The 26,098-nt window shown below is 46.8% G+C and overlaps 1 protein-coding gene across 1 annotated transcript in view; it reads right to left on the bottom strand.

Moving 5' to 3' along the window:
* Window positions 1–13,350: 13,350 nt before the first annotated feature.
* LOC144143065 (venom metalloproteinase BumaMPs1-like) overlaps window positions 13,351–26,098 on the bottom strand; it is a 55,671-nt gene continuing 42,923 nt past the window's right edge. The window contains exons 12-14 of the mRNA XM_077674880.1: window positions 19,906–20,041; window positions 16,216–16,362; window positions 13,351–13,581 (exon numbers count right to left, since the gene is read on the bottom strand). Of these exons, the coding sequence (XP_077531006.1) occupies window positions 13,351–13,581; window positions 16,216–16,362; window positions 19,906–20,041 (514 nt within the window). The remainder of the gene's footprint in view (window positions 13,582–16,215; window positions 16,363–19,905; window positions 20,042–26,098) is intronic.

Below are 26,098 nucleotides of genomic sequence, written 5' to 3'. Positions count from 1 at the left end.
TGCTCGTTATGGAGCGTGCTTGGGAGAGCCGCTACCATGCAGTTGCCTCAAGTGTTGCTCTGCTTTGCACAGGTTGGCCCTCGACCATTTTTGTTTTCTAAATGCCATGGCAATATCAACTTGCTGCTTCTTTCAAGCCCGGGAACAGTATGTGACATCGTTTGTGAATGCATTTTTGTTGTGAAGCTGTCACTCTTAGGCGGGGACACCAAGACAAATCCGGGCCCACCTAATGATGTTACTGAAACTGCCCCCCACTGAGGATCCGAGTGAGAATAGCGACGTTCTGCCTCTGCTAAAGCCGCTAAATGCCAACATCGATAAAAATCGCGTTCAAGTGCTTTCGCAACTGAACGAGGCGAAGAAATTGCAGTTAAACCTTCAAAAAATTACGGACATCAACGAAAGACTTCTGGCCGTAGAAGATGAAATGGCTGCGACTGAAGGATGTTTATCGCCCGAGATTTCTGGTTCCGTTGCCGAAGCAGTAAGCTGTAAAACGGATTCTCTTAGACGTCACCTTGACGCATTTCAAGATAAGTCACGTCGTAAAAACGTAATTTTAGATGGGCTACCCGATAGTCAAACTAAGTAATGGTCTCAATACAAAAATAAAATTCGCGATCTGCTTTCTATCGTAGAAACGCCGTTGCGAAGGGGCAATCGAACACGCCCATATGCTTGGAAAGTTTGTCCGTAACGAGCCTAGACCAGTTATAGTTAAGTTTTCAAGTTTGAAGACAAAACACTTGGTATCTTCATCTCGGTCGAAACTGAAGCCGTCTAATGTAAGTATAACAGAACATTCCTGCTCAGCATTGCAACTAGAAAGTTGCGAAAGAAGTTGACTGAATTCGGTAAATCCAGTGGACAGCCGTGTTCAGTTCGTACAACAAAGTGTTCATCGACAAGAAATGTTACATCTATGTATAGTGTTCTGACAGTTTCTGTGAAATTAATGTTCATAACGATGATGCCCCCGTACAAAATGCTGCTTCCACAGAACGCACATCTACGCAGGGAATCCCGCAGTGATGGCGGTGAAATAAGTTGCTTGCTTTCAAATATTCGCAGTCTCCTAAATAAGCATGATCATCTATCCTCATTCATTGATGCATGTAACGTAGATGTTGTGGCACTAACTGAGACTCAATTATCTTCCGATGTATGATGTAGCGAAATTTTACATTGTCACAAGTCTTTTATTTTCATCGTTGTGATCGAGGTACAACATCGGGGGGAAGGGCGCTCATTGCAATCGCGGACTATCTTCAGTCTTTTTCTGTTTCAATTTTATCTCATTTGAAAATAGTTTGGGCAGGTGTTCGCATTAAACACCGTGACGCAATATTTTGTGTTTTCTACAGACCACCAAGCGCCCCTCACCATTTGTAATGTTTTCATGACGTGCTTAATAACATTACAATACAAATCGTTCCTTTTTCGTTTGGGGGATTTTAATTACCCCAAAATAGCAAATAGGTCAGTGTTTCTCTCGTGTTATTTTTGTGAGTGCGTTGTGATTATGCTACGTTTTTACCATTTTTGTACATTTAGCATCGCCGCATGTACTATGTATAACATTGTTTGATGCAGGCGGCGTTGCTTATACCCTCTTGGCAAGAGGGGCTGTGGCGCCCTCTTAGACTAGTTTAACTATCAGCCTGACGTTCACACCAAAAGTACTCAGGAGAGGAAGCGGTAGCCCCTGAAAAGGCATATAAAACACTGGACTGAATTCTCATCAATTTGGGATAATGAATGAATTAAATCATCGTTTTTTTATATTTTTGTGGACTTACTTGCAGCCTAGCAACGGCAACCTCCATGCCAACGGCGCAGGGCAAAGATCACCTCCATAACTTTGCATATGAGTAACGCGTGCCTCTGCGGCGCAATGGGATATACTCTAGCTTCGTAACGCGAGGGTGCCAGGTTCTGTCCCGACCAGGCGAAGCGGTTTTCTTTTCGAAGACTCTTTTTGAATGAATGAGGCCGTGACCTCGGACGAGTGGCGACGGCAAGTCAGGTGCCTAAAGTGCTCCGCACATTAAAAACCATCCAAACAAGATGCGCACGAGCAGTGCGAAGGCGGGAAAATTGAATCGAATTGAGCAAACTTCTTTTGCATCCACTTTGGGAGGAGGCAAGAGAGGAGAACAACGCGAGTGGTCGGAGGAAGGGGCGAGAGTGTGACGAGGCAAGGGCGACCGAAGGCTATCGTCTTGCGACTATATTTTCAACGAAGCAAGTCGATACGCAGCCAATCTTTTTTTGTGCCACCGATTTGCTGTACCAAAAGGAGCCCGTGCTTGAAACATAGCGATCTAAGTCTTTCGCTTTAACAATGTGAGGGAAACGCTGTTCAACGAATGACGCTGCGAAGCACGTTTCGGAAATTGGGAGTTAAGCTCACACTTTTGAATGAAATTAGTAGGATTTTGTCCGCAGATGCATCACATTCTCACATTTTCAAACAAGGCGGCTGCTTCTTCCTACACTGCTGCGTTCAGCCTTAAGTTTTTGTTAACTAACCAGGTATGCCTACATGCAGATTCGCCTCTCCCATGGTCGAACCGCAGGTGTGATGCGTTTTCCCAATGTCCACCGAACGCTACAAAGAGGAGGAGAAGGAGCAAACTTTATTAAACAGTGAAGCCGACCGGGTTCGGGGGCGGAGTCACAGTGTAGTCCGGAAATCCATTCGTGGTAGTGAATACATGTTATTTGTTCTGTAAGAAGCCATGGTCATGAATCATATTCAGTATGTAGAAACTACATGCTGAGTTTGACCCAATACCAGAAATCTGTTAAAATTAATCGCACCGCTCGCCGGCCCCTAAATATTTTAATGGAACAAATAACGCTACATTGATTAAAGCAGAGATAAAGACAGAAAGATAGAAAGATATAGGCAGCTATTCTAGCAAAAATATTGCTGATCTAGAAGTATTTGCATTGCCAGCAATGGCACGCTGCCGCACGATTTGAAAACAGGTCACTTATCTAATATACTTACTGAAGTTGAGTTTGTCGAAGTTTAGTTTTGCTGTAAATCGTTCACTACTCTTCGTCGATGTAGAGTTCCCTGCCTGAAAGTTTTTGCACTAAGTACACCCGGATCTGACGCAGTGGCTTAAAAGTCACCATTTCTTTCTGGCAGGCGCGTAGCCAGGATTTTTTTTCGGGAGGGGGGGGGGGGGGGTTAAAGGTGTTCTCAAGCCTCCCCCCCGACAGAACAAAAATCGCGGTAGTTTGTAAGCGTCCCTAAAGGCTAAAACAAAATACATGGTTTGTTCATTAAATGGACTCCATTGTCCGGATAACAATGCTACCAATCTTATCGCAAGCTGCAAAGGAATAGTCGAGATATTAAAGGAGCACTGACACGAAAATTTTGTGTTACACTTTTATTGCTTTCATCGATGCTTAATGGTCTGGCCAACCTGAAACAGCACTTCAAATACTTCAGCGCGTGATAGTTAATTACATTGAGCGGCCTGAAAACCGTTTGTTTCAAATTCCCGCGCTTTCATCCCGAACGGCGCATATGACAGACTCCCGGCCTGACCTCACCGCTTTGTGCGGACGTCGACGGCACCCGCTTGAGAGGGTGTTGCACCCGCTCGCCGCTCGTGGGTCCGCGCGCGTGAAGTGACGTCCCGAGCTTTTGACGAGCGCTGTCGCGTCACTCCTTTTTCCTCTCCTGAAGTGATGTCACGCTGATGTCCATTTGCTGACTGCCGCTCCACGCGCTGCTCCGTGGGTGCGATAAATGAGATCCCATTGGACTATGTTCTTCGCGTCGCAGGCCGCTCATATTTCAGCCAGGGTATTCTGTTGAGTGAAGGAAGCGAACTGTGCAATAATATTAACGGCGAAAATTGGTGTCAGTGCTCCTTTAAAGAAAACCTAAGAAGCAGTGGCGAATCCCCAGCCAGCCACTTTCCGGCAATTTATTTATGACGTCACAGGATCCTGTTGGTACGATTGGCGCCCAACGACCTAAACCACCGCCAGAAAACATGATCGCGCGATCGTTGAAGGGCCTCTAGTTCAATTGATCCCATCATGTGAATTTTAACTTGCTGCTAACTTATAACTACGTCTTAGTGCTGGCCTAAACTACATCACTGCTGCCGATATTACGTCACTGCAGCAAGAAATTTGCAATTTTTTTTCATGTGTTACCTTGCTTCGGTTGAAAAACGTCTTCTGTGACTGGAATGGAGCTGAGTGAGTCACCAAAGGTTAGTTCTTTCAAATTCAACAATGTTGCATTCTGTCTTCAAGTGGGCTGTGTAAGGTCTCGCTCTTGATTTTGGTGTTGATAATGATGTTACTTTAGGGCCAGGTGAAGTTGTAAACGGGGAAAAAATACGCAGACAACGTGGTGCAAATCTGCACCCGTGATACGGGACGTATACTGCACGCGCGCGCACCTTGTGCACACATTGCATTGAATAATTATAGTTTCATGTGATTACCTGCTTTCTTTCAACGTGTGTGGTATGATGAGTGTGACATCCGCAATAAAACGGCTAGGCCTTGAGAATGAGTTTTTTTGTTTAGTTACTGTTCTCTAAAATGCAGAAGAAAATTTTTTGCTTATGAGCATATTTCGCGCGTACAGCAGCTTTCAGTGAAAGGCCAATAGAGCTTTTTTTTGCAGCCCACATTGAATCTATGCACTTACGTTATGTGTAGCGCTGGTCGCATTGCACGAACATGGTAGGATTAGCCTCACGCAAAGCGGAATAATTCAGCCATCGGTATTGTCAAGCCTTGTCAGTTGAAATTTTCGCTTCTGGTTTGATTCTGTGACGCAGTCCACCTCGTAACTTCTAAAGACGCAGGGCGGACAAGAGAAGCTGGTGCTTTGTAACAGCATCAATCTGGTTAACATTTCGGTACAGCCCAAATGTAGACTCTGCTGTAGTGAGCTCCCCCTTGGTGTTTTAAAATGCTTGCATTATTCTCTGTCATGTTTTCAATGCTTCGTGCATAAATGCCCTATAGTCTGCCTAAAGGCGGGTGCTATCCAGCAACTTTTCTGGGGCGGCCATCGCCTTTAGTTGTAGGTACTACTCCTGGATAAGGTAGAGAAAGTCACTGCAAATTTCACTATTCAATGCTATATAGCAAGTTTAGCAAGAATAAATAATAATGCAAAGACGGCATTGTCTGACCATGCTGTTGCGGTTGGTCATGTTCTACGCAAGTTGAGCAAAATCTTGCTGCGTTTGAAACTTCGTCGTGAGATCTGAGGAAAGAAATATAATGAGGTCCTACCATTCTGGTTTGAAACAATAATGAAAGAACATACTTTTTGGAGGACGCGTGCGCTGCTTTGTTCAGCCGAGTACACAGTGTCGGTTTTAAAGTTAAACGATAAAAGAGCAAGGGCGGGAATGTATAGGGGGCATAGGAATTTTGTAGTTTTCGTTAGCGACACGGGAAATGGAAACTATGTTGGGAAGCTCCTTGGTCCACCAGAAAATGGAGCATTGGGTAGTTGTACAGAGCCAGCATGCCCTGCGGGCCAGCATGCCCTGCGGGCGCCACCGCTCGAAACAAGTTAGCATTTTGTTGCCAGCAGTGCACCAAAAAAACATGCGTAAGGGCATGGCCTGGCGTACATAAATGCTACAGACTACCGTGTTTCAGCACGAAACGAACAGCAATAGTAGAGTTAAGGCATTCGCTTGGTTGACAGCAACCATGATGTTCAAGCATGGTTTCAGGCTAGGACATAATATATTGGCAAAAAATTGCGAAGTTTGCGGAGATAATTCTTTTTTACGGTGATGATTCCTTGGTCATTTTGGTTACTTAAGTAATGGTGACTGTTGCTCAAAATCCAGGCAGAAATACATCAGCGCGCACCCGTATATGGGGGAAGGGGGGGAGCGCGGAGGTGTGCGGGTGTTCTCGCGATGGCCTGTAGTGTGTAGCCTGTTTCTTTTAAGTGACTACATTCGTTCATCATGCCAAATCGATTGAGCATTGAAAGAACGATACTCTTGAGCCTACAAAACTTCAAAGAAAGGCCAGAAAGAGGGCAAGGAAAATTCTTCTAGAAAGGCACGTTCGTTTCTTCGCCACCAGTACGAAGGCCCTTCACTTGCGCACACTGCTATGATGATTTTAAAATTGGGTGTAGCAGTGGATGCACGCGTCGGTATGTAACGGGGCAACAAAAGTCGCGAAGACGGGCACACCATGCAACAGCGGCTACGTTACATGGAGTCGCATGCCTCTAAATGATGAAAACTACTAGAACTGCAGCGAGAACAAATATATATTTTAATTCTTCATGTATTTTAACTCTTCGTGTACTTCATGGACAGCGGTAACTGTTCACGTACGTAACGCTGTGCCGATACGCTCTGAGTAACCCTCGCCAACTTTGCGCATCAAGGATAATGCGGCTGATATGAGTTGAATTTACGTTTTCCCTCGTTCAAAGTTACCTATCCGCTTCATCGTGGGCGCTCCTTTCAACAACCAATTCAAACGCAAATATTGCATTTGAAATAAAACAAGATACAAATATTTTGGCTCGCAGTCATAAAGGTACTGTGACATCGTGTAAATATTATTAAGCGATTATTTATTTATTAAATGACTTCAGGGATAACGCAAGGATAAATCAATGGTCAGGGGAAGAAAATGACTCACAATTGGGGTCTCTGTTGTGCGTTGGCACTTCGCAAAGCCAAAGCGCTGCTGTCCTTTTGCCGTTCTGTCATATTGACGTTGTGAGTCCGGCCCCTGAATATACACATATACGCTGCTCTGGGCACCCGCCGCCCAGGGAAAAATCGACCGTGGACGCAATGGAGGGGCTTAAGTTGTGACTGAGGTCGAAGATGGCCATCGGGTATTTGTTACTGTCGCGACCACCGTCTACAGGGATGGTGACCGTCGCGCCTTCACGTTTAGGATGAAGTCGGGAACTCGGGCGGCGAGCCGCAGCGAGCCGCAGCGTACCGCAGAAAATGACTGTCTGCAACACCGCTTTCGGAAGGGGACACGCAGTGCGCGCAAGCTGAGACCAAGGAATTATCCCACGTCAACACCCTCCCGGGCTCCACAGAAACGAGGAAACGAAAGAGGGAAGTGAGAACGCACGGAAGAAGGGCATACTTTGCCGCATCCAGCTAAAGCACACATTTTGCCGTGACCCATCGCGTTCTTGAGTTAACTTGCAGGAGTATTGCCAGTCTGCCACCGCGGCTTGCACGTGGTTCTGCTTACACACACAAATATATTTTCCCTTACCGGCCTTCATCGTACCAGTCTTTACCCATCAATTGCTGGTGGTCTTTCTTTTTCTACGCTTCCAGTTAGTGTGGACCACCCCTTGGTTCCCCGGCCATACCGTGATGAGTCAATCTCCTCGGCTGAGAACGACTCAGCCGGTAAATTATTCTTTGTGTGGTGACATGCCACACACAAAGGGACACAACGCACGCCTTCAGCGTCCCGTGGGCTGAGCTTACCCGTTGGGCGCCATCGCTTTTGGAGCTGCACCCCTCCGCAATTATCCTGATGCGGGGACTTCATTTGTGTAAGCACCAATTCGTTAGGACAGGTATTGAGTCATGAATTTTTTAATAGTGGCACGTCCGAAGGTTGTGCGCCTTTGTTCACAGGCGAAGTACTAGGCATGCTAAAGCCCCTGTATTTATAGGGCTTAGGCATAACAGCCAGCACGGCGCGGGTTGGAAAAATTTCGGGGAGGGGGTGGCGGCTCAGCACCTTCCAACCCCCTCGCCTACGCCGCGTGCCTTCAGGTGACTCATCCACGTACACTCCGGTAGAGAGCTTGCGAAGAATTTTTCCCAGGCCCGTGTTGGCCGATCTTAACAAGGTGTCACAAACTCGGGCGTACGACGTCTAAAAGTACCGTATAAATATTCCATTTTATTGTACAGCGCCTAATTCTTTTTACACTCGGTTCTATTCGCCCGAGACGAGGCTGGAAGTTTCTCGAACGAAGAGATGGTAACATGATCACCCGCCGGCTCGCCGGCAAGAAAACAACAAAAATAAAACCTCCGCCGCTCGGGTTTCGTCGAAGCTTCCAGTACTTTCGAGGAGGTGCGCGTGGCCTTGCCAGTGCTAAAGAGCGGCGATGATTCTAGAAGGGAGAAGAGTGAAGTTATTCGCTGACGGCGGCGGGCGCGCTGTGTGTTGTGCTCTCCCCCTCCGCGCCGGCACGGCTATAAAAAGAGAAGCCACACCTAAACCCAGCAGCTACGTTTGGACGTCGTGATTGACAACTGCACCTGCCAGTTTGTACATCACACCATCGGCGACCCGCGTCCTGGAGGACTCCAACGTACTCCCGGGCCTCGAATCACCGTGATCGTCTCGGACGGCCTGGCCTACAGCGAAGCCACGATTCCCAGGTAGCCGAATCGCCTCCGACAGCGGTGCATCGTCCGGCCCGGTCGGTGAATATGCTGGGACTCTGTCTCTCATATGCATCGAACTGTTCATTTTCTTTTAGTTAACTGCACCGATTCGTAATCTTCATTTGTTAACGCTCCTGTTTGTATCATTTTGTCGAATTGGACTGTTTCTTGTATTTGAATTCCATCTAAGTAGCCTGTAATTATCGATCTGCCACCTCGTGCTTGTATTTGTAACTTGCCTGTCTCAATATAAGTCTTTGTGGTGTTTTTCGTTCAAGGCTCTTGTTCATTCTTGCCGCTCTAGTCGGCGAAAGCCGCACATCAGACGGCCACCCCCTTTGTCACCTGTGCCCTGTAGATTCGGTGGGGTTTGTTGGCTCTCTTGAGTCGACTCCCCATATCTTCTGGCAGTGCACCCTAATTTAAGGAAACGGCTGCCAATTTCTGGCGTCCGCGGCAGGACGTCTGATGTGAGCGGTAGGGAAGAGAAAGAGCCTGGAACTTTTTTGGCATAGGTTGCTACTATGTTTATAAGTGGGGGCTCTCGTTAACATTTCTCTGTGTAGATATACCTAGCTAGAGGCTAGAGTATTGTGGCTAGATTGCGATACATTTGCAATCATGGATTTAGAGAAAATCGTAGCGTTGGGCTGTCAGCTGGGCCTGTCAGGGGCCGAACTGCGAAAGTGGGTCGCCCAGAAAGAAAAAGAAGAAAATGAGAAAGTTAAGAGAGCAAGACAGGCAGCACGAACAGAAGCTGAGAGGAAAATTGATAAAGAATTTCGGAGACAACTTCGGTTGGAGCGAGAGGAGAAAGCAAGCAAAGAGGAGCTAACAGGAGCAAATGTTGATGCTCAACATTTGAAGCTCGACTGCTCATCAGCAGATCGGAGCATGAGAGGAGAGAATAGGCGCCTGTGTCTGAGTACCAACCTTGAAAAGGTTAAGGTAAATTTCGGAAACGCGGTAGCGGACCGAAGTAGGACCAGCCAAAAACCCCCGCTGAAGTGTTACTCTTGTGACAAGTTTGGGCACATTGCCAAGGACTGCTGGAGCAACATTAAGAGAAATATAGTTTCCAGGTGTTTTAAGTGCGGGCGGGCTGGACATAAGGCTGCGACATGCAGGAGCAGCAACGATGAAAGGCGCCAGGATTTGCGCAAATGCGCACCTCTCAGGGCACCCAAGCAGTACGATGCTACTGATAGCTCTGAGGAGCGGAAAAGGGGCAAGAAAATTCACGTCGTGGGTGCCATTACGGCATTCGGGTCGAAGACAGTGCCGGTGGTTGAGGGAAAATTGTCAGGCAAAACCATTACCGTTTTGCGCTCCACCGGCACCAGCACAGTTATTGTGCGAACGGACTTAGTCCGAAAACAGGAGTTCACTGGGGAAACAAACCCAGTGTACTTTATGGATGGCTCAATGCGAGAGTTGCCAGTAGCTCAGATCGAGGTGGAGACTCCCTACTACACGGGAAGCGTAACCGCCCTTTGTATGGAGAGGTCTATGTACGACCTCATCCTCGGCAACATCGACGGAGCCAGAGATCCCGACGACCCGATAACTTTAACTGCCCCAGAAGAACCGCCACCCGTGGAGGTGGAAGAGCCACTTATTGAGGAGTTACACCCCGATGAGTCGGCTGGAGAGGAAGCTGTGGTTGCCGCATCTCAAGGCATAAATAGGAGCACAGAGATTGTGCGAAATGAGTTCCATCGGAAAGATGAACTCAATGATGAAAATTCGAGAGATGAGAATAGTGGCCAAAGTACTAACCGTGAGAAGGCAAAGGAATGCCAGGATAGCTCCGGAGGGGAAGAGGCGGATTCATCCGAGATCCGCAAGGAGGAAATACCTAAAGAATTGTGCGAAAGCGCACCACTTCCGACCTGGAACTGGAAGGTCGATGATCCTACAGGTGATGCGGAGCTTCAGGATGGAGATAACATCCCGGTTGTGGATGCCATCACGACGTCGGGGCCGAACCCTCGAGACGAAGGGGTACCCGATATTGCGGGGAGAGTGCCCGAGGAAACCGTTGTCTTTCCGAAAGACACGGGTAATTGTACGCTCATTGTGCAGGAAGACCCAGTTCGAGACTGCGAACTCTCTGGGCAGACTAGCGCCGCGTGCGTAACTGACAGCTCGAGGAGCAAAGATACTGACTCTAAATTCAAGTTCGAAGTCCCCGTGCGAAGCGGGGCCGCACTCCACATAGAGAGCTCGCCGTACATATGCGTCGGCGACGATCCTGTGGCTCCGACGATGGGAGAGAAACCACCCGCCATCACGAAAGAAGAGCCAGTTATTGGGGCACGCCGATTTGATGCCTCGTATAGAGGCGAAGCCGTGTCCGACGTAACACGAGCTCCGCCAAAAGCGAAGCCAGCACGTTTCCGGCACTCGAAATCTGCGGCTCCTGCGACGGTGCCGCCTCAAAGGGAAAGGAGTACCGAAGGGCCTGTGAAAAGCAAGTCAAGGAAAATCGGCCTCACAAAACTCGGCAAGCAGCTGAGCTGCAGAAACAAAGAGTGCAGGTTTGGGTACAAGCTTAGGAGTAAACGTGTGCGCCGGCATTGCAGACAGCGGGCAGGTGTAAAGAAGCACCGGTCAGTTACTACACGAGGAAAGGCGAGGGAAGGCCAAGTCGCTAGGCGCTCAGATGTTCGCCAGACGAAGGCACGGACACCGAAGCTTTTTCGCAGGCCCGGTATCACGGCGAAAGAGTTCGTCGCTTCGCGCGACATTTGTAACGGAACGTTTCCGAAGAGAAGAATTCCGCAGGCCGAGTTATGCGAGCGTCCAATAGACACGGGCTAAGCATGAAGAATGCAAATTTAGGTATGCACGTGAGATATGAGTGGAATTGTGTAAGACAGAGTTGTATTTTCACGTCGAGTACTGTATACCTGAACGTTGTATTCATTGTTTCTCTGTCGTACTGTACGCGAAGGTTGTACTTATTTCGTCACTCTGGCTGTACAGTGTATATTCACGTACTAGTTGCGTTCTGCGTAAATTTTACTTTCACAAATATACAGCACCCATGCCGTGTATAGTTGGCGTTACTAGTGGTGACATTCGTGAACGTTGCGGTTGCATGTTATTGTTTGTGAACAACATATTCGTTATATTTTTTATGAGTTTCACTGTATCAGTACATTGTATGTATTTCTGAGTACTGACGTACACTCATTGTATTTGAGCCTACGATACCTTCGCACAGTAGCGCACGGTGTATTTTCATGTGTTTCGCACTTGTGACGGCTACTCGCCAGACATTTATTATGGGCACTGACTTAATTCGAATGCTAGAACTTTATTGTTCTTACACTTATGAGTTGACCCTAGGGAGTGTATTTCTTGAAAAATCTGCGCCAAACCGCTGTTCGGTACGCGAATTCTGTACCTGTCATTATTATTATGAAGAACATTGGGCTGTACTTTATTTTGTGTTCGTAGGCACAGCCTCTTTTGTTCACTAACTGTGAACGACGCGTACGCGCGACTTTGTGAGTTTTGAGAATATTATTGCATAATATTCTGAAACTGGGGGGCTGTGTCACAAACTCGGGCGTACGACGTCTAAAAGTACCGTATAAATATTCCATTTTATTGTACAGCGCCTAATTCTTTTTACACTCGGTTCTATTCGCCCGAGACGAGGCTGGAAGTTTCTCGAACGAAGAGATGGTAACATGATCACCCGCCGGCTCGCCGGCAAGAAAACAACAAAAATAAAACCTCCGCCGCTCGGGTTTCGTCGAAGCTTCCAGTACTTTCGAGGAGGTGCGCGTGGCCTTGCCAGTGCTAAAGAGCGGCGATGATTCTAGAAGGGAGAAGAGTGAAGTTATTCGCTGACGGCGGCGGGCGCGCTGTGTGTTGTGCTCTCCCCCTCCGCGCCGGCACGGCTATAAAAAGAGAAGCCACACCTAAACCCAGCAGCTACGTTTGGACGTCGTGATTGACAACTGCACCTGCCAGTTTGTACATCACACCATCGGCGACCCGCGCCCTGGAGGACTCCAACGTACTCCCGGGCCTCGAATCACCGTGATCGTCTCGGACGGCCTGGCCTACAGCGAAGCCACGCTTCCCAGGTAGCCGAATCGCCTCCGACAGCGGTGCATCGTCCGGCCCGGTCGGTGAATATGCTGGGACTCTGTCTCTCATATGCATCGAACTGTTCATTTTCTTTTAGTTAACTGCACCGATTCGTAATCTTCATTTGTTAACGCTCCTGTTTGTATCATTTTGTCGAATTGGACTGTTTCTTGTATTTGAATTCCATCTAAGTAGCCTGTAATTATCGATCTGCCACCTCGTGCTTGTATTTGTAACTTGCCTGTCTCAATATAAGTCTTTGTGGTGTTTTTCGTTCAAGGCTCTTGTTCATTCTTGCCGCTCTAGTCGGCGAAAGCCGCACATCAGACGGCCACCCCCTTTGTCACCTGTGCCCTGTAGATTCGGTGGGGTTTGTTGGCTCTCTTGAGTCGACTCCCCATATCTTCTGGCAGTGCACCCTAATTTAAGGAAACGGGTGACACAAGGCTTGTACCGAGTTCGTGCTAGAGGGGCGAAACGCGCCGCGGAAGGAAGCACTTTGCTTCCAGTCTCTTTTTTTTCTTTTTCGGGTGCGCCGAAAGTCGCAAGTAAATCACCGTCATTCATAATTTTCTCCTGCTACGAGCCTAGTTCGCCAATTTGGTGAAAAGGAGGCACTATGCGCGGCGCTGTGGGGCGAATATGGTTCCTTAAAAACAACGAGGTGAGGAGGGGGTGGGGTTCAGTGAACATTTCGGGAGGGTATGAACCCCCCAAACCTCCCCCTTGGCTACGCCACTGCTTTCTGGTGATGAGGTGCAGCAATCACGTCACATAGTTTTCAAAAAGGCTGTGTTGTTTATTTACCCGCTGATGACTTTTACCCCTGTGTTCGTGTGCCGCCCCAGTTACCTCTGTAATTATAACGATAATTAGTTCGTGTTCCTGGTTTAGGCGTCGTTGTATTGCAGTCACAGACGGTAGTCTGTGCCAGAACGCTAGTCGTCGTTGATGGGGTAGTTGTGGGCCGAGTCGTTGTCGTCACCCGTGGACGGGAAGTGACTCCAGTTGTACTTCCTGAGTCACTTATACAATACCCTCGGACGCAAACCTAAAAGGAAAGAAAGTAACAAAAAAAATTGTTAAGTAAGGTACTAATCTTTCGCTCGCAGGAGACACTGACACAGGTACCATGTGTGCTATTGGCATTTTGTGTTGCTTATTTCAGAGGTGGCCGTGTTCTTGGGCGCAGAACTAGTTTTTTTTTTGGGAAATGACGTCAGGAAATAACTTTAGCGAAATAAGGTCTCAAGCAAGAATATAGTTGTAAAAATTTAGTGCACTTCCCCTCTGTTTAGAAGGATGACCTGCAAAGCAGGGGCAATTCAAGCAGCGCATGAAACAAAACATGTTTTTTTTTTGTAATTCGCGATTGAGCGAACTTCTCAGCCGATTAACTGACTGAAATTTGGGAGGACTAGGAAAATAATCCAAAAGGGTACCATGCTGGGCTAGTTGGTGGTCAGATACAAAGGAAGAAACAGCGTACATTTTGACGAAGGACAGAAAGAATACACACCACAAGCGGATCCTTATGGCCTGTGGTAAGGAATATATAGGCCGGACAGGCCGATGCTTATATGAACGGCTAAAAGAACATGACTACAATGTCTCTCAGCAATGTCCGCCTGTACGTGACTTCCTGGTCTGTGCTGGTCGAATCGCCGAGCTCGAAAACACAACAGCAATCTTTAAGAGCAGGAAACAAATCACTAGGCAACTTGTTGAAGCTGCAAGGATTCAAAGAGCTGGTGACAACTTTGTCAGTGTGCCCTCTATAGGTATTACTAAAAAGGAAACCGCATTCCCGGAGGCCAGAGAAAAGTGGATGTGGCGATAAATTTAGTGACATGACAATGGTTTGACAGGTTGGACATCCTTCTCTTCTCTCTTTGTACGCGCTTGTGGAATCTTTCCCTGTAAGTGTGCTATTTATTTTCCGCAACTTGTACAAAGCGATCAGTTGATAGCCAGCGCTTGTGGTGTGTATTCTGCCTGTCCTTCGCCAAAATGTGCGCTGTTCCTTCCTTTGAAGGACTAGAATTGTTTTCTACAGTATAAATATGGGGCTGTTTGGATCCTCCGACGCGGTAGGCATCTTACTGTCTGTAAGCGGGTATGTCATCGGTGAGCGCGTACCTCCTCGCAGGAAACACCTGCTGAACACTCTGCTGATTTTCATCAGAGAAGCCGGCATTGAGCACTGCTTGTAGCTGCCTTTCTTTCCATGTTCTCCCCACTTTTTACTTCCTATCTCACTTACGACTCTTGACCAAGACCTTGGGTCATGTCAAGGGGACTTATCTACCTCTTTTTAAAGACGATCTTCTTTCTTCGGCTACCTAAACTCAGAAAGTTTGGTCTGTCTGTCTGTATGTCTGTTTGTCTGCCTGTCTGTGATTCGATTCAGCCACTCAGCCAAAGTGAAACTGAATGTGCGCAATAGTCTTATATACCCACAGCCAAACCTAAACGCCTAAGTCCGGTGGCAATCTTCATACTCGTCAACGTTGTTGAACAAGAACAAGACATTATCCAAATATAAGCCAGAAAAGCAATACATGAGTGATATTTGAGGTGTTCGTTTAATAAAAAATAGCATGAATGCCTGCTGTTGCCCGCGCCACTATAGCTCCTGGCGAAATTTTAAGAAATTTAAGGAATTTTAAGAACAGTAACGAAAGGTTGCACTGGATAGGTGCCAGGTTCCGCTTGGAATGTGGAATGCACATAGAGAAGGGCAACGTGGTTTTATGCACGTCGAGCAGGGTAACGTGGTTCCATAGACATTGTAGTAGGGTGCCTCAAACCACGCGCGTCTCCGCCGTACGGCATCGCTGGCATCGAGGCGCTCGGCCTGGAGCAGAGGAACGTGGAAAGTTTAAATTGACTTGAGCAAACCTCTAGCGTGGTATCTTGGGAGGAACGATACGGCAGAGGAACGGCACCAGAGTGAGCGGGAAATAGAAGGGAGGCGTTTAACTGGCCGGAGCGCCAATAGGCTATCGTATTTTGTCGCTCGCCATTTGCAACTTAAGGAGCAGATATGCGGCTATTTTTTTCTATAAACCTGAGTTCATTTATGGAATCATTCGTAAAGCCTAGCTGCACGTGCACCCCCCTCCCCCCGCCCTTCCGCCCATTCACGCATAAACGGGCAATTGGTGATACGTACGTGCGTAGACGTTAAAGACACCGGCCAAAACGTCACTTTGGAAGCTTTTACAAGCTGTGAGGGGAAGACACCGGTGAAAAAGTCACACCAGGAGCCCTTGAAGAAGGAACCACAACTTCTGAGTGCGAAACATTTCCGTTCTACGCCGGTTTACCCACTCAGTCAATATCTGGACACCGAGGCATAGTAAGTTCCGCTGTAAGAGAGAACGACTCGGCCAAGTTTGCTGAGCCCAAGTACGCGGGTTTGAAGTCGGACGCGGCGGCCGTTTTTCTAATGGTCGCGAAAATCGAAAACAGCTGCGTGTCGAGTTTTCCCCGAAGGTTAAACAAACGTTACTGCTATTCTAGTAACGTTGGTTTACACGTCCCCAGTTGGTGGGAATTAACCTGCAGCCCTCCACCTTATGGTTACGGTGCGCCTCGTAGCCCACGCGCGGCTGCGGCGCGTAAAATCCCAGTATTTATTGCTTCGAGAAGTTAAAAGAGTGATTGATGTTTTTATTCTTACCTTCCCTTGACCACATGACATGTAATCCAGTGCATCATCTTCCATGTAGTAGATCCTGTATGAATTATAGTAACGGTTGTTCCAGAAGAACGTGTACGGCTCTCTATATTGGCACCTTACTTTGCATTTCTGCAATGACGGTGAATTCTGCCAAACGACCGAAAGAGAAATGTTACAAAATTGTGGACTTACGCTGGTTAGCACATTTTAAACAAAAGAGGAATAGCACAGACGGAAGAAAGAATCGAAAAGAAGGTAGACAGACATGGTACTGAGAAGCAACGCCGGTTACGATCATCGACAGGCAGCTAGTGAGCACAGCACTGGTAGTCTTCCAAATGCAACCCGAGCCTCCACCTGTGCACCTTGCATAAAGGATGCACGGTTCACAGGTGAAGGGCCGGGTTGCACCTCGAAGACTACTAGGGCAGTTCTCAGTAGCCGCCTGTCGATTATCGTACGAGTTGCACACATCCTCCCTAGGACGATCGTTACACATCGGTACGGATAACCAATGTATGAACTGCTGTACAAGAGAGATATATTGCAAGCTACCAGCCTCCACAATGTACATGTCACTAGACGTGCTTCTTATCGCACAGATCATCGAGCGATTTCTGTGAGTTGAGGAGCAGTAAAGAATACGTTGTTAGGAGCCCCGAACAGATGCAGACGCCGCCTCTCCAAGTCATATTAGAGATCGTGTACCACATCACGAATGTATAAACTGACAGCCGCCTTGCTGGTTCTCGAAGGTTTGTTAAGAGGCTGTTCTGTGCCCCTGTCAATGAGAGGGGTTTCCGGGCGTCTTCGAGAAGCAGCTGTCGATCGCTAGGACATAGACCAGATAGGTGAACCTATAACTACTGCTCTGGAAGCATTATCGCAGCCTACTATCATCGACAGGTGGCAGAAGTGGAAGTAGTACAACACTTTATTGAGGTTAGAAGTGTATATAGCCTTGGAATCGAAGTCGTTACCGGATGACCCATTCTCTAGAGGCCAGAAGTTGCTGGACGTCCGGGTGGTCGCTGGTAATCAGGTTCTCCCACAGCGCCAGGGAGGGGTACGGGTTAAGGAAAGGGTGGAAGGTTGGGGTTATGCCCACTCTCTAATAAAAGCCTAGCCTCGCAGTGCCAGCCATGTCCTGCAGCGTTGCACCGTGCCGAATTAAAAAAAAATGTGAACAATCTCCTGCGAGTAAGCAGTCTTTAAGAAAGGCGCCTTATATGTCCGCTCGTTTTTCTTGCGTTGCAGAGCGCGGGTTGCTTACCCTAAGCTTGTGAGTGCGAATAAAGCGTACCTAGACAAAGCATTCTTAGTGTGAGGGCTTGATGTGAAAGCCTCACAGACGGAGTGCGAGGCTTTACATTATACTCTTAAAACTGTATCCCTCTGGCTTACGTCTTTTTCGCTTCCATTACTTTTTCACACACGTGCATTTAACAATCATATAATTTTCTTTGAAATAAATTTATATCAGTTGATTGTCAGCGCCGTGTCTGTCTACCTTCCTTTCGCGTCATTCGTTCTTGCGTTGCTGCTGTTTCGCTTGCAATATTTACAAGAATGGCAATTTCGATTCACGTCTGTTTGAGTTCGTATTGATTCTGATTTATTTAATAAACTGTTGGTGCAACAACTTGCTACATGACTACAAATGTTGCATATCCTTTCAATATGGACAAAAAAAGCAGAATTTAACTCTTCCCAACCACACTTTTAGACCTTAGTTGTTTTATTACTTGCGCTTTTATTTACAGCTGCTGATACACCTGATCAAAATCAATCCGGAAATCATTTGCTGTTTCAACCATTCAAAGCAAAAGAGTCAAAGGTATTTAAACGTCATCACTCAGTGAACCTTGTAAGTAATAATGTTTTTACACACCGATAGCAGTTGCTTATTATCATGTGCAGCTTTCCCGCTCATGGCAGTCCTTTCAACAGTGATTACTCTGAAATTTTTTAGCGAAATGAAAACTTCTTTTGCACAGCTAATATTTGGGGTGAATGCTTGCTTTGTGCACAGTTTCAAGTCGCGCACGTTGCGCGACTAGGTTCCTGAGCCATGGAAACTATCCCATAGAAATGCATGGGGAGTAAGATTTGACAGTGAATTACACAAAAAATATTCAGAAACCTGGAAAGTTCTTTTAGGGTTTTCATCTTCACGTTGACTTCTGGATTATGCCAAATATCACTTTCCTAAAAGCTGGGTATGATGGACTGCGGCGGATTTCGGCCTGAGAAATTACTTATGTTGGCGCCCTATAAAAGCAGACGGAAACGCATCATTTCATAATCTGTTTACGTATTGTATTCACGTCATGTATTTACATTTCATATAGTAATGTATTCTTAACGTTTTGCTTTGTTTAGACCCTTTACAACTGGAGTCAATAGCAAGAAACAGTGTTGTATAATCACTGACAATAATTAGAAATAATGCATGAAATGTTACGTATAAAGTAACATTCCGAGGGACTTCTTCATTTACTATGGCTGTAACTATGACAACGCTCACTGGCAGAAGCAATTTAGCGTAAAAAATTGTGAAGTAATGGTTTCCAACTGAAATAACAATTTGTCACCGACAACTAAAAGAGGGGGTCTAAAGCTAAATTACGTTATGCATTATTTGAGATATCGTGCGTTTTGTAGCTGTCATGGCTTTTGTTCGCGTCCAAGGATACATTGTTGGCTGAGGAAGGAATAAATATAATTAAGGCTTGAAGTCTCTCTCTCCTGCGAGTGTTCCGAAAACACAAGATTGCTAGAATATTGCAACGTTCCCTTGAGCACTAAGAGAAATAGCTCTTCGGCCCTGGTCTCGAATCTAAGCTTCGGCTGGTAAAGAGGGCCGTCGCAGCAGGAGTCACTAATGGAGTCCTCAAGCGAGGACCCAACCACACGTTTTGATGCTCGTAATATAATTTATTCTCGCTCTCAGTTTCTTTGTTTTTCTTGGTCGGTATTAAAGAGCATGTCATAAAGATTTCGGATCAAGGAGGCTCTGTTTTTGACTTTGAATGATCGTCGCTGTTTTTCTTAAAGCATGTAATAAACTGGTTTTCATAGCCGGAAATATTTAAAGTTAATCAGAGTGAGTCTTTTTGACTCCATCCAGAAATGGTGGCGATTTAAAAATTGGCCGTTTAACTCACTGTAGCTACGCGTAGGCTGGGAAGGGGGGGGGGTGCACCGTAGTGAACGGTTACGGAATAGTTAGGTCACCCGTGGATCTATGAAGTGCTCTGAAGTGAAAAAGTGACAAAAGATTGCTTGTTCCCATTCAGTAGTCACCGGTCAAAACTTTCTTTTTGTCTAAATACTGTGTAGACGTGCGCTTGTGACTCTGCGGCGAATTGCAGCATACAAATTGAAACACGTTGCGCTTCAATAAAGCAAGCGCAAGCGCTATCAGGACCTCCTCACGTTTTTGGGTTTCTATTCCAAGCAACCGCAGAGCTTTGTTTTATTCAAGTTTGAACCACGCGACCAAACAGCTGGAAACAGCTTTGTGTAAGCAGCGAAACTACTCTAAGAATTTCACTATAAACATTACTTTAAAGCAGTACAAAAAGCAAAAATATTTTTCATGGCGTCGAACAGGCTTAAATCACGAAATTCAAACAAACATAAGTGTGCAACACCTGGCTTTATAAGCAGAGTCAAAGAAAAACCTACCGCGTCAGCTGTTACGTTGGTCTTGTGTGGTATTAGGCGTCGGCAAAAATCATCCTGGGGCACCATCATTCCGGGATACCTGTGATCCGGGGTTTCACCTCTTTTACCAACTCGCCAACAAGCTTGTCCCCGCAATCTGAAATGCAGTAAAAAGAGTACCAGATACTAGGGGTGGGTGATTGATCTCTTAACCTCGCCATTGATCGATTAATGCTTCAGTCGGTATTAATTTTTTCACACGGTTAATCAGTTGAAGTCATGTGCAACAGAAGACGATACAAGTATGCTGACAGATGATAGGATTAAAGCAGAAAGGTTATAGCCAAGACAAACGGGAAAATGGCTGCTCATAATACAAATACACACCCTACAAAAAACGGCGAGCGGGCAGTCCATTCGTCTGGATGTTGTATAAACTAACTCTGTCGTAAGGAAACCACGATAATTCTGTGCTCCCTGCAATTACGGCGAGTGCCGATCCCCGATTCTAGGGAAGTGCGAGCGACGAATACCGTTATAAGCGCCTCCACCGCAACAGCACCAGGATGATTACCAGCTTACTCATATGGGATGTTTGTGAACAGGCCGAAGAGCATAATGATCTCATCTTTTATTAGTATAATATTAAATGTTATTACACACATTTTGCAGCGTAAGCTACACTGGCCGAGGTTGAGCAGTTTCGTATGTGCAGTGAAGGGCCGTTCTGCGCAAGCGCGAGGGACATTGGATAAAATTGGTTTGGCTTGGCTTGGCTTGGCTTGGATTGGATTTGATTGGATCGGATTTTGATTTGGATTGGATTGGATTTAAGTGGATTGTGTTGGATTGTGCTGCGTCATAGCCGCCGCAGATGCACTGGCGCCGGCGCGTGCCCAGGTGTGCGCCTCAATTGCGCAGTAGCCAAGCCTGACGCTGCACCGGAGCCGCTTGATAGCCGTTTCGCGTGGCTCGTGAAGAGCGGTGCTGAGCATGCCCGAGGAGCAGTGACTGGACTGGAATGGACTGGACTGAAATTAGACTGAATTGAACTGGACTGGACTGGACTGGATAACACTGGATTGGACTGGATCGCTGAACCTTAGCTCACGCTTCGTATATCCTGGCATAGCAGAGCTAAGCCACTACTAATTTTTTGGTAATATTTCTTTGTAAACCAACGCAAGCGATCCGACTAATCGATCAATGAACGCATTAAAAGCAGCCGATTGATCGGGTTAAAATTACTAGCCGACGCCGAGCCCTACTCGTTACTAGAGCATGGGTTAGTACATGGAGCTTGTTATAGTACACAAGCTTTGCGGTGTGCACACAAATCTTGGCTTTTCATTAACTCGACAGCTATCGCAGATCTACATATCAGCAGTGCTAACTGCCGTTACTACAATGAAAAAGAATATTAATAAAATGGCGATGCCACAGTCAGGCCTTGGGGTGACGGAAGACTCAGGTGCTGGTTTCCCACCAGAGTAGAAAGCAGCTTATCCCAGGAAAATGTTCATTGTATCGAATAAACGAATTATCATTTGTGTAAGTGAAATAAGCGAGGGCTAAAAAAATTGGCTCCATCCACGCTGTCAAAGTGGCTGGAAAGCAAAGTTGTAAACGACACCCACAACAATTTTCCATGCGACTTCACTTGAGTTCACACACGTCGTTCTACAAAGAGCGAAACCAGAGATTCGGCCAGCCGTTACCTGGAATTAGCGGAGCGGCCTTCCGAACATAGCAGCAGCGTCGACCACGGCTAGACTAGAGCGACGGACGCCGCCGCTGTAGCCCGGCCGTGAGTCGGCAGAAAGAAAACGGAGAGGAGCGTCTTTCGAAGGGTGAGACAGAGGAACCTAGCCATCCTGATGTGCAAGCTCGGGGCTACGCCACCGCGCGACACAAGCGCAGACACCGAAACAATTCGGCATGTGAGCTTAGTGATTCCCATTTATACCAATTTAAACTAGTGAGTTTAGTAAGTTTGAGAATTGCGAGAAAGCTGAGGGAACCTCTATAATTCCTATTTATCAGAACCTGTTGCTACTTTCGCCTTTTGTGATACCTCTTAAAACACAAACGAATTGGTAATCACCAATTTACAAAACGGAGTCCCATTCGTGGCAAGCGGTGCGCAAAAGGTAGCGTTTATTTAGCGGCCTGATGTGTGTACGTGGTCTCAAAATTTTGTTTGCGCGGCCTGCAAACCAATCCTTAGCGTATTTTTGCCGTACGACCACTTAATTCCGTCGGGTCCGGGCTACCCGGGAGGGACTGTCGAACAAGTAAATCAAGCCGTGCGAAGGAAGCGCGCAATGGACGCTATGCTGCGCCAAAACAGGAACATGGTAACCGTAGCTAAAGCAGACTGCAAAAGCAGACCGAATGGTTCCCGCCAGCGTCACTAAATAAAGGATTTTAGAGTATCGGCACTCTTTTCTCTTATTATTATGTGCCGCCAGGATTTTCATTGGTCAGATGTCACCACGCGATATTTGTTTACATATGGGTGCAGCCATTTTGTTTCTGGGCGCCTCTCCCATCTCTCTCTCTCTCTCTCTGTCTCTCTCTCTCTCTGCTGCGAGGACGCTAGAGCGGCCGGTCGCACTCTGCCCGCCACAACCGGCGGCGGTTTCGTTGGGGGAGATGGCAACAGTGCAAGCCAGAAACAAAATCGCCCCAGATGCTTCCGGGTGCACGTAGTGGCGCTACTCTAAAACGTAACTTATTTAGTGACGCTAGTTCCCGCCGGCGCTCTCGCCAGCGCGCAGGGAACGCTGGGTAATAGCGCGCGTTCGCCGCGCCATCTACATGCACTGTGCTCTGTGAGTGAAAACCACCCTGCCCCTTTTCAGCCGCGTGAGGAGTTTCTTGTCCCACACGACGCGAAGGAACCGTTGGCTGGTAGGCGTTGAAAGTTTCGCTTTAAAAAATTCGTTGAGGTACTTAAGCCTGCTTACATGATTTGAAGGACAAAGCCTGGCGGCCCTTATTAACAGCTTGGTTACTACTACATCCCGTTTAAGTCTCTTCCTTCACTCTCGTTTCGCCTTCTCACGGGGAGAATTACGTGAGCAAGCAGACAGGCACACGCCAAAGCTCCCTAGGATAAAGTTTATGCGTGGATGTTGTGCACCTATTCTACTCACGTGTCATCACGCTCATGTGTCACGCAGCACGCACTATTCTACAAATTGTACGTTACCAGATTATCGTTCTATGTTAAGTCCACACACTCGAAATACTTCGCAAGTGGTATACCCCTCACTTGCCCCCTCGATGCCCTTACTGCTGTACCACCACTGCATCAGACCTCACACACCTAGTTTGGTGGTGCCCAGCTTTCGCCAGGCACCGTACATTCAAATCGCCCCAACCCCATCCCGATCCACAACAAACTGATGCACAGCTATTATACGAAATAGCACTTTATTCAATTAAAAGTGGTCTAGCACGGGTTGTTTGAGCGGCTCCTCCCCCGAACCAACTGGCGAACGTGCACGAACCCTATTGCGACCACCACGAACTGGCCTATGAATGGCAGGTTCCAAGAACGGGCCCAGTTATTGAGTCTACTGAGAACGACCAGCATTTGTTCATTTTCTCTTACCCTCCCTCCCAATTCCTTTCGCCCATCGTGACCAGTGTTCATCCTTTTCTATTAAAGGTTGTATCTCTCTCTCTTTTGTGAAGCGGCACTAAAACTCACGTTACATGGCCAATCTCACTAGGGGGTATGTGCCACGAAGAAAAGAAAAGTACAATCTCGGAGTGTGCAACACTTCCGAAGAAATAAGGGATGCAGTGCTCGCAAACCAAAAGAACGACTACAAAACCCGCACAGGCCTAGCAATCTTATCCAACATCGGCTCTCCGGCAGAAAAAGAATTCTTGAATAGAACGACAGAACTATCACCAAACCAAAGGAAGGGAATAGAAACACTCCCTATACCCCAAAACATGGACAAAACCCTCAGCAAGAAAAGGAGAGTCACAAGAACAAATTTTCTAAGATGTTCTGAAATCATCTAAACACTGTCTACACTGACGCAAGTAAGGGGCCACATGGCTCTTCCATTGCGGCAGTTGTCGACTTCGAAGGCTCCCCATAGACTACGCCACCCTTAGAAAGAAGGACAATGACGAAGCCTAAACCAGTGATATTCTGGTGGCTATGAGATGGGGAGAAGCAAACCACTGGAGCTTAAACATCATCATGGACTCAACAAGTGCCATCAAAAACATCACTGCCGGGGTTATACTCATTGGCTCCAAACACATCATCCCAAGGGAGCTGAACCGTGTACACAACATATGGTGCCCTGCGCATAAAGGCTTGGGAAGAAACGAGAGCGTTGACTCGCTTGCGAGAAGTCTTACGAACCACAGCAACGAGGAACACTCACACGCTATTCCACCATACGAATCCTACGGAGAACGTCTTAAAAGAATAAGACTTGAAAGGAGAACGCTACCCGCTCCTCACATGGCACTAATCACTCACGATGCACAAGCACTGAGAAGAATACAAACACATTCCCGCACAAATCAAGGCTGGCGCTTATGTTACCAGACAGATTTAGTGAGGACTGTTTTTATGTAACGCAAAAATCACTCTTTTCCACACCATATGGAACTGCCCAGTTATATGGAAAACCGAGGACACTACACCTCATTCACTCAAAACGTGGGAGGCAACTCTAGCCAGCGAGGCCTTGGAAGACCAGCGCCAGCTGATCGACAGGGTGTGGGCCGGGGCACAAGCTTCTGGGGCCCCGGAAAGAGGACTCCACCCAAGTGTCTCCCTTTAATCCCTTCCCCAACCTGAATCAAGTTTTACTGAACTGAACTGAACTGACCAACGAACACTTTCGTTCCATGGATTTTAACGTGCGAAGATAGCTCTATTATTGCCACACATTGATATAACCACAAATGTTGTTCGCGTATCCCCTCACTTCGCTGCAAATGTAGTCGAAAGACGATAGACTTCTGCGGTCTCTGCAAAGTAAATGCCTTTCTTCTCTCCTCTGTCGACCTCCCATGCTGTCTCCCTCCTTTTCGATCATATCACGATAAACACGGACGAGGTTGTCTAAACTCAATCCAATTTTTCCGCGTTCCACTGCTGGTGCCATCTAGGGGAACCTTTTGTTACTGTCGAACGTGGAGCACTGCCACAAGATCCATGCTCGCGCGAGCTCTCTTTTGTATTTTTGGGCCCGAATGTTGTTTTCAACGTGTATTTTTATATACTATCGTAAATATAAAGCGCACATGCATTTTCAAATACAAGAAAGATGCGAGTACCAGTTGTGCATTGATGTTTTCTTCAGGTATGCCTTGTGTTTCCTCATCAGTGTTGGCAAGTATGAAGTATATTTCCGGATTTAGTGGTTCGCAAAGGTTTTGGCTATATAACCTTCTCGTTCAAGAATTCGTTCAAGAATGGCCGTATGGCTTAAGTAACAGACAGACAGACAGACAGACAGACAGACAGACAGACAGACAGACAGACAGACAGACAGACAGACAGACAGACCAAAATTCTCGGTTTCAAGTAGCCCAAAAAAGACTACCGCCTTTAAAAGAAACATGTCGCAGCACAGGATAACATGAAAAATTACGGTGCCATTATCTGGATTTTCAAGCTGGAGTTGTAGTTGATCGGGCTGGTACTGTGAAGACCAGGGTTCAAATCTTACATGATGTCACGTGTGTTTAAACCGGACAACAGAAGCTACAATGTTTTTTTCTCAGAATACGACACCTATGGCTTGCAGCTTGAAAAAACTAGTAAATCAAGCACTAGCCCAGGGAGGCAAAATTTTTTTATGCAAAAAAAATTGTTCGTTAAGTTCTTACAGTATATTTAACGCCCAGTTCGCCAAACACTTTGTATTATTAAGGAATAAATAACTTGCTTAGAGCAAGGATGTATATGCTAAGGAGATTGTAAGGCCAACATAGCTAGCCGCCGAATGACACAATGCTTCGCAATAACTTGTCACTAAAGTGATCATTTGTTTATTCACTTACTTTTAGCGGCGATAGACTGCGGTCAGTTAGGATCATACAGGTTGGAATATTTTGATGCAGTCGTAGTAATATGGCGCGAAATAAGTTACGTGGTACTCAAGCATGCGTAGTGGTCCGAGAGAAACCAGACCAAAAGGAAAGGAAAAAATGAAACTGAATACTTTTA

This window comes from Haemaphysalis longicornis, unplaced genomic scaffold (genome assembly GCF_048455015.1).
Source record: "Haemaphysalis longicornis isolate Haplotype H1 unplaced genomic scaffold, Haemaphysalis longicornis Haplotype H1 scaffold_6, whole genome shotgun sequence".
NCBI classification, from domain to species: domain Eukaryota; kingdom Metazoa; phylum Arthropoda; class Arachnida; order Ixodida; family Ixodidae; genus Haemaphysalis; species Haemaphysalis longicornis.
Note: the sequence above shows the minus strand (reverse complement) of the source record. Positions and strands in the feature narration are given on the sequence as shown.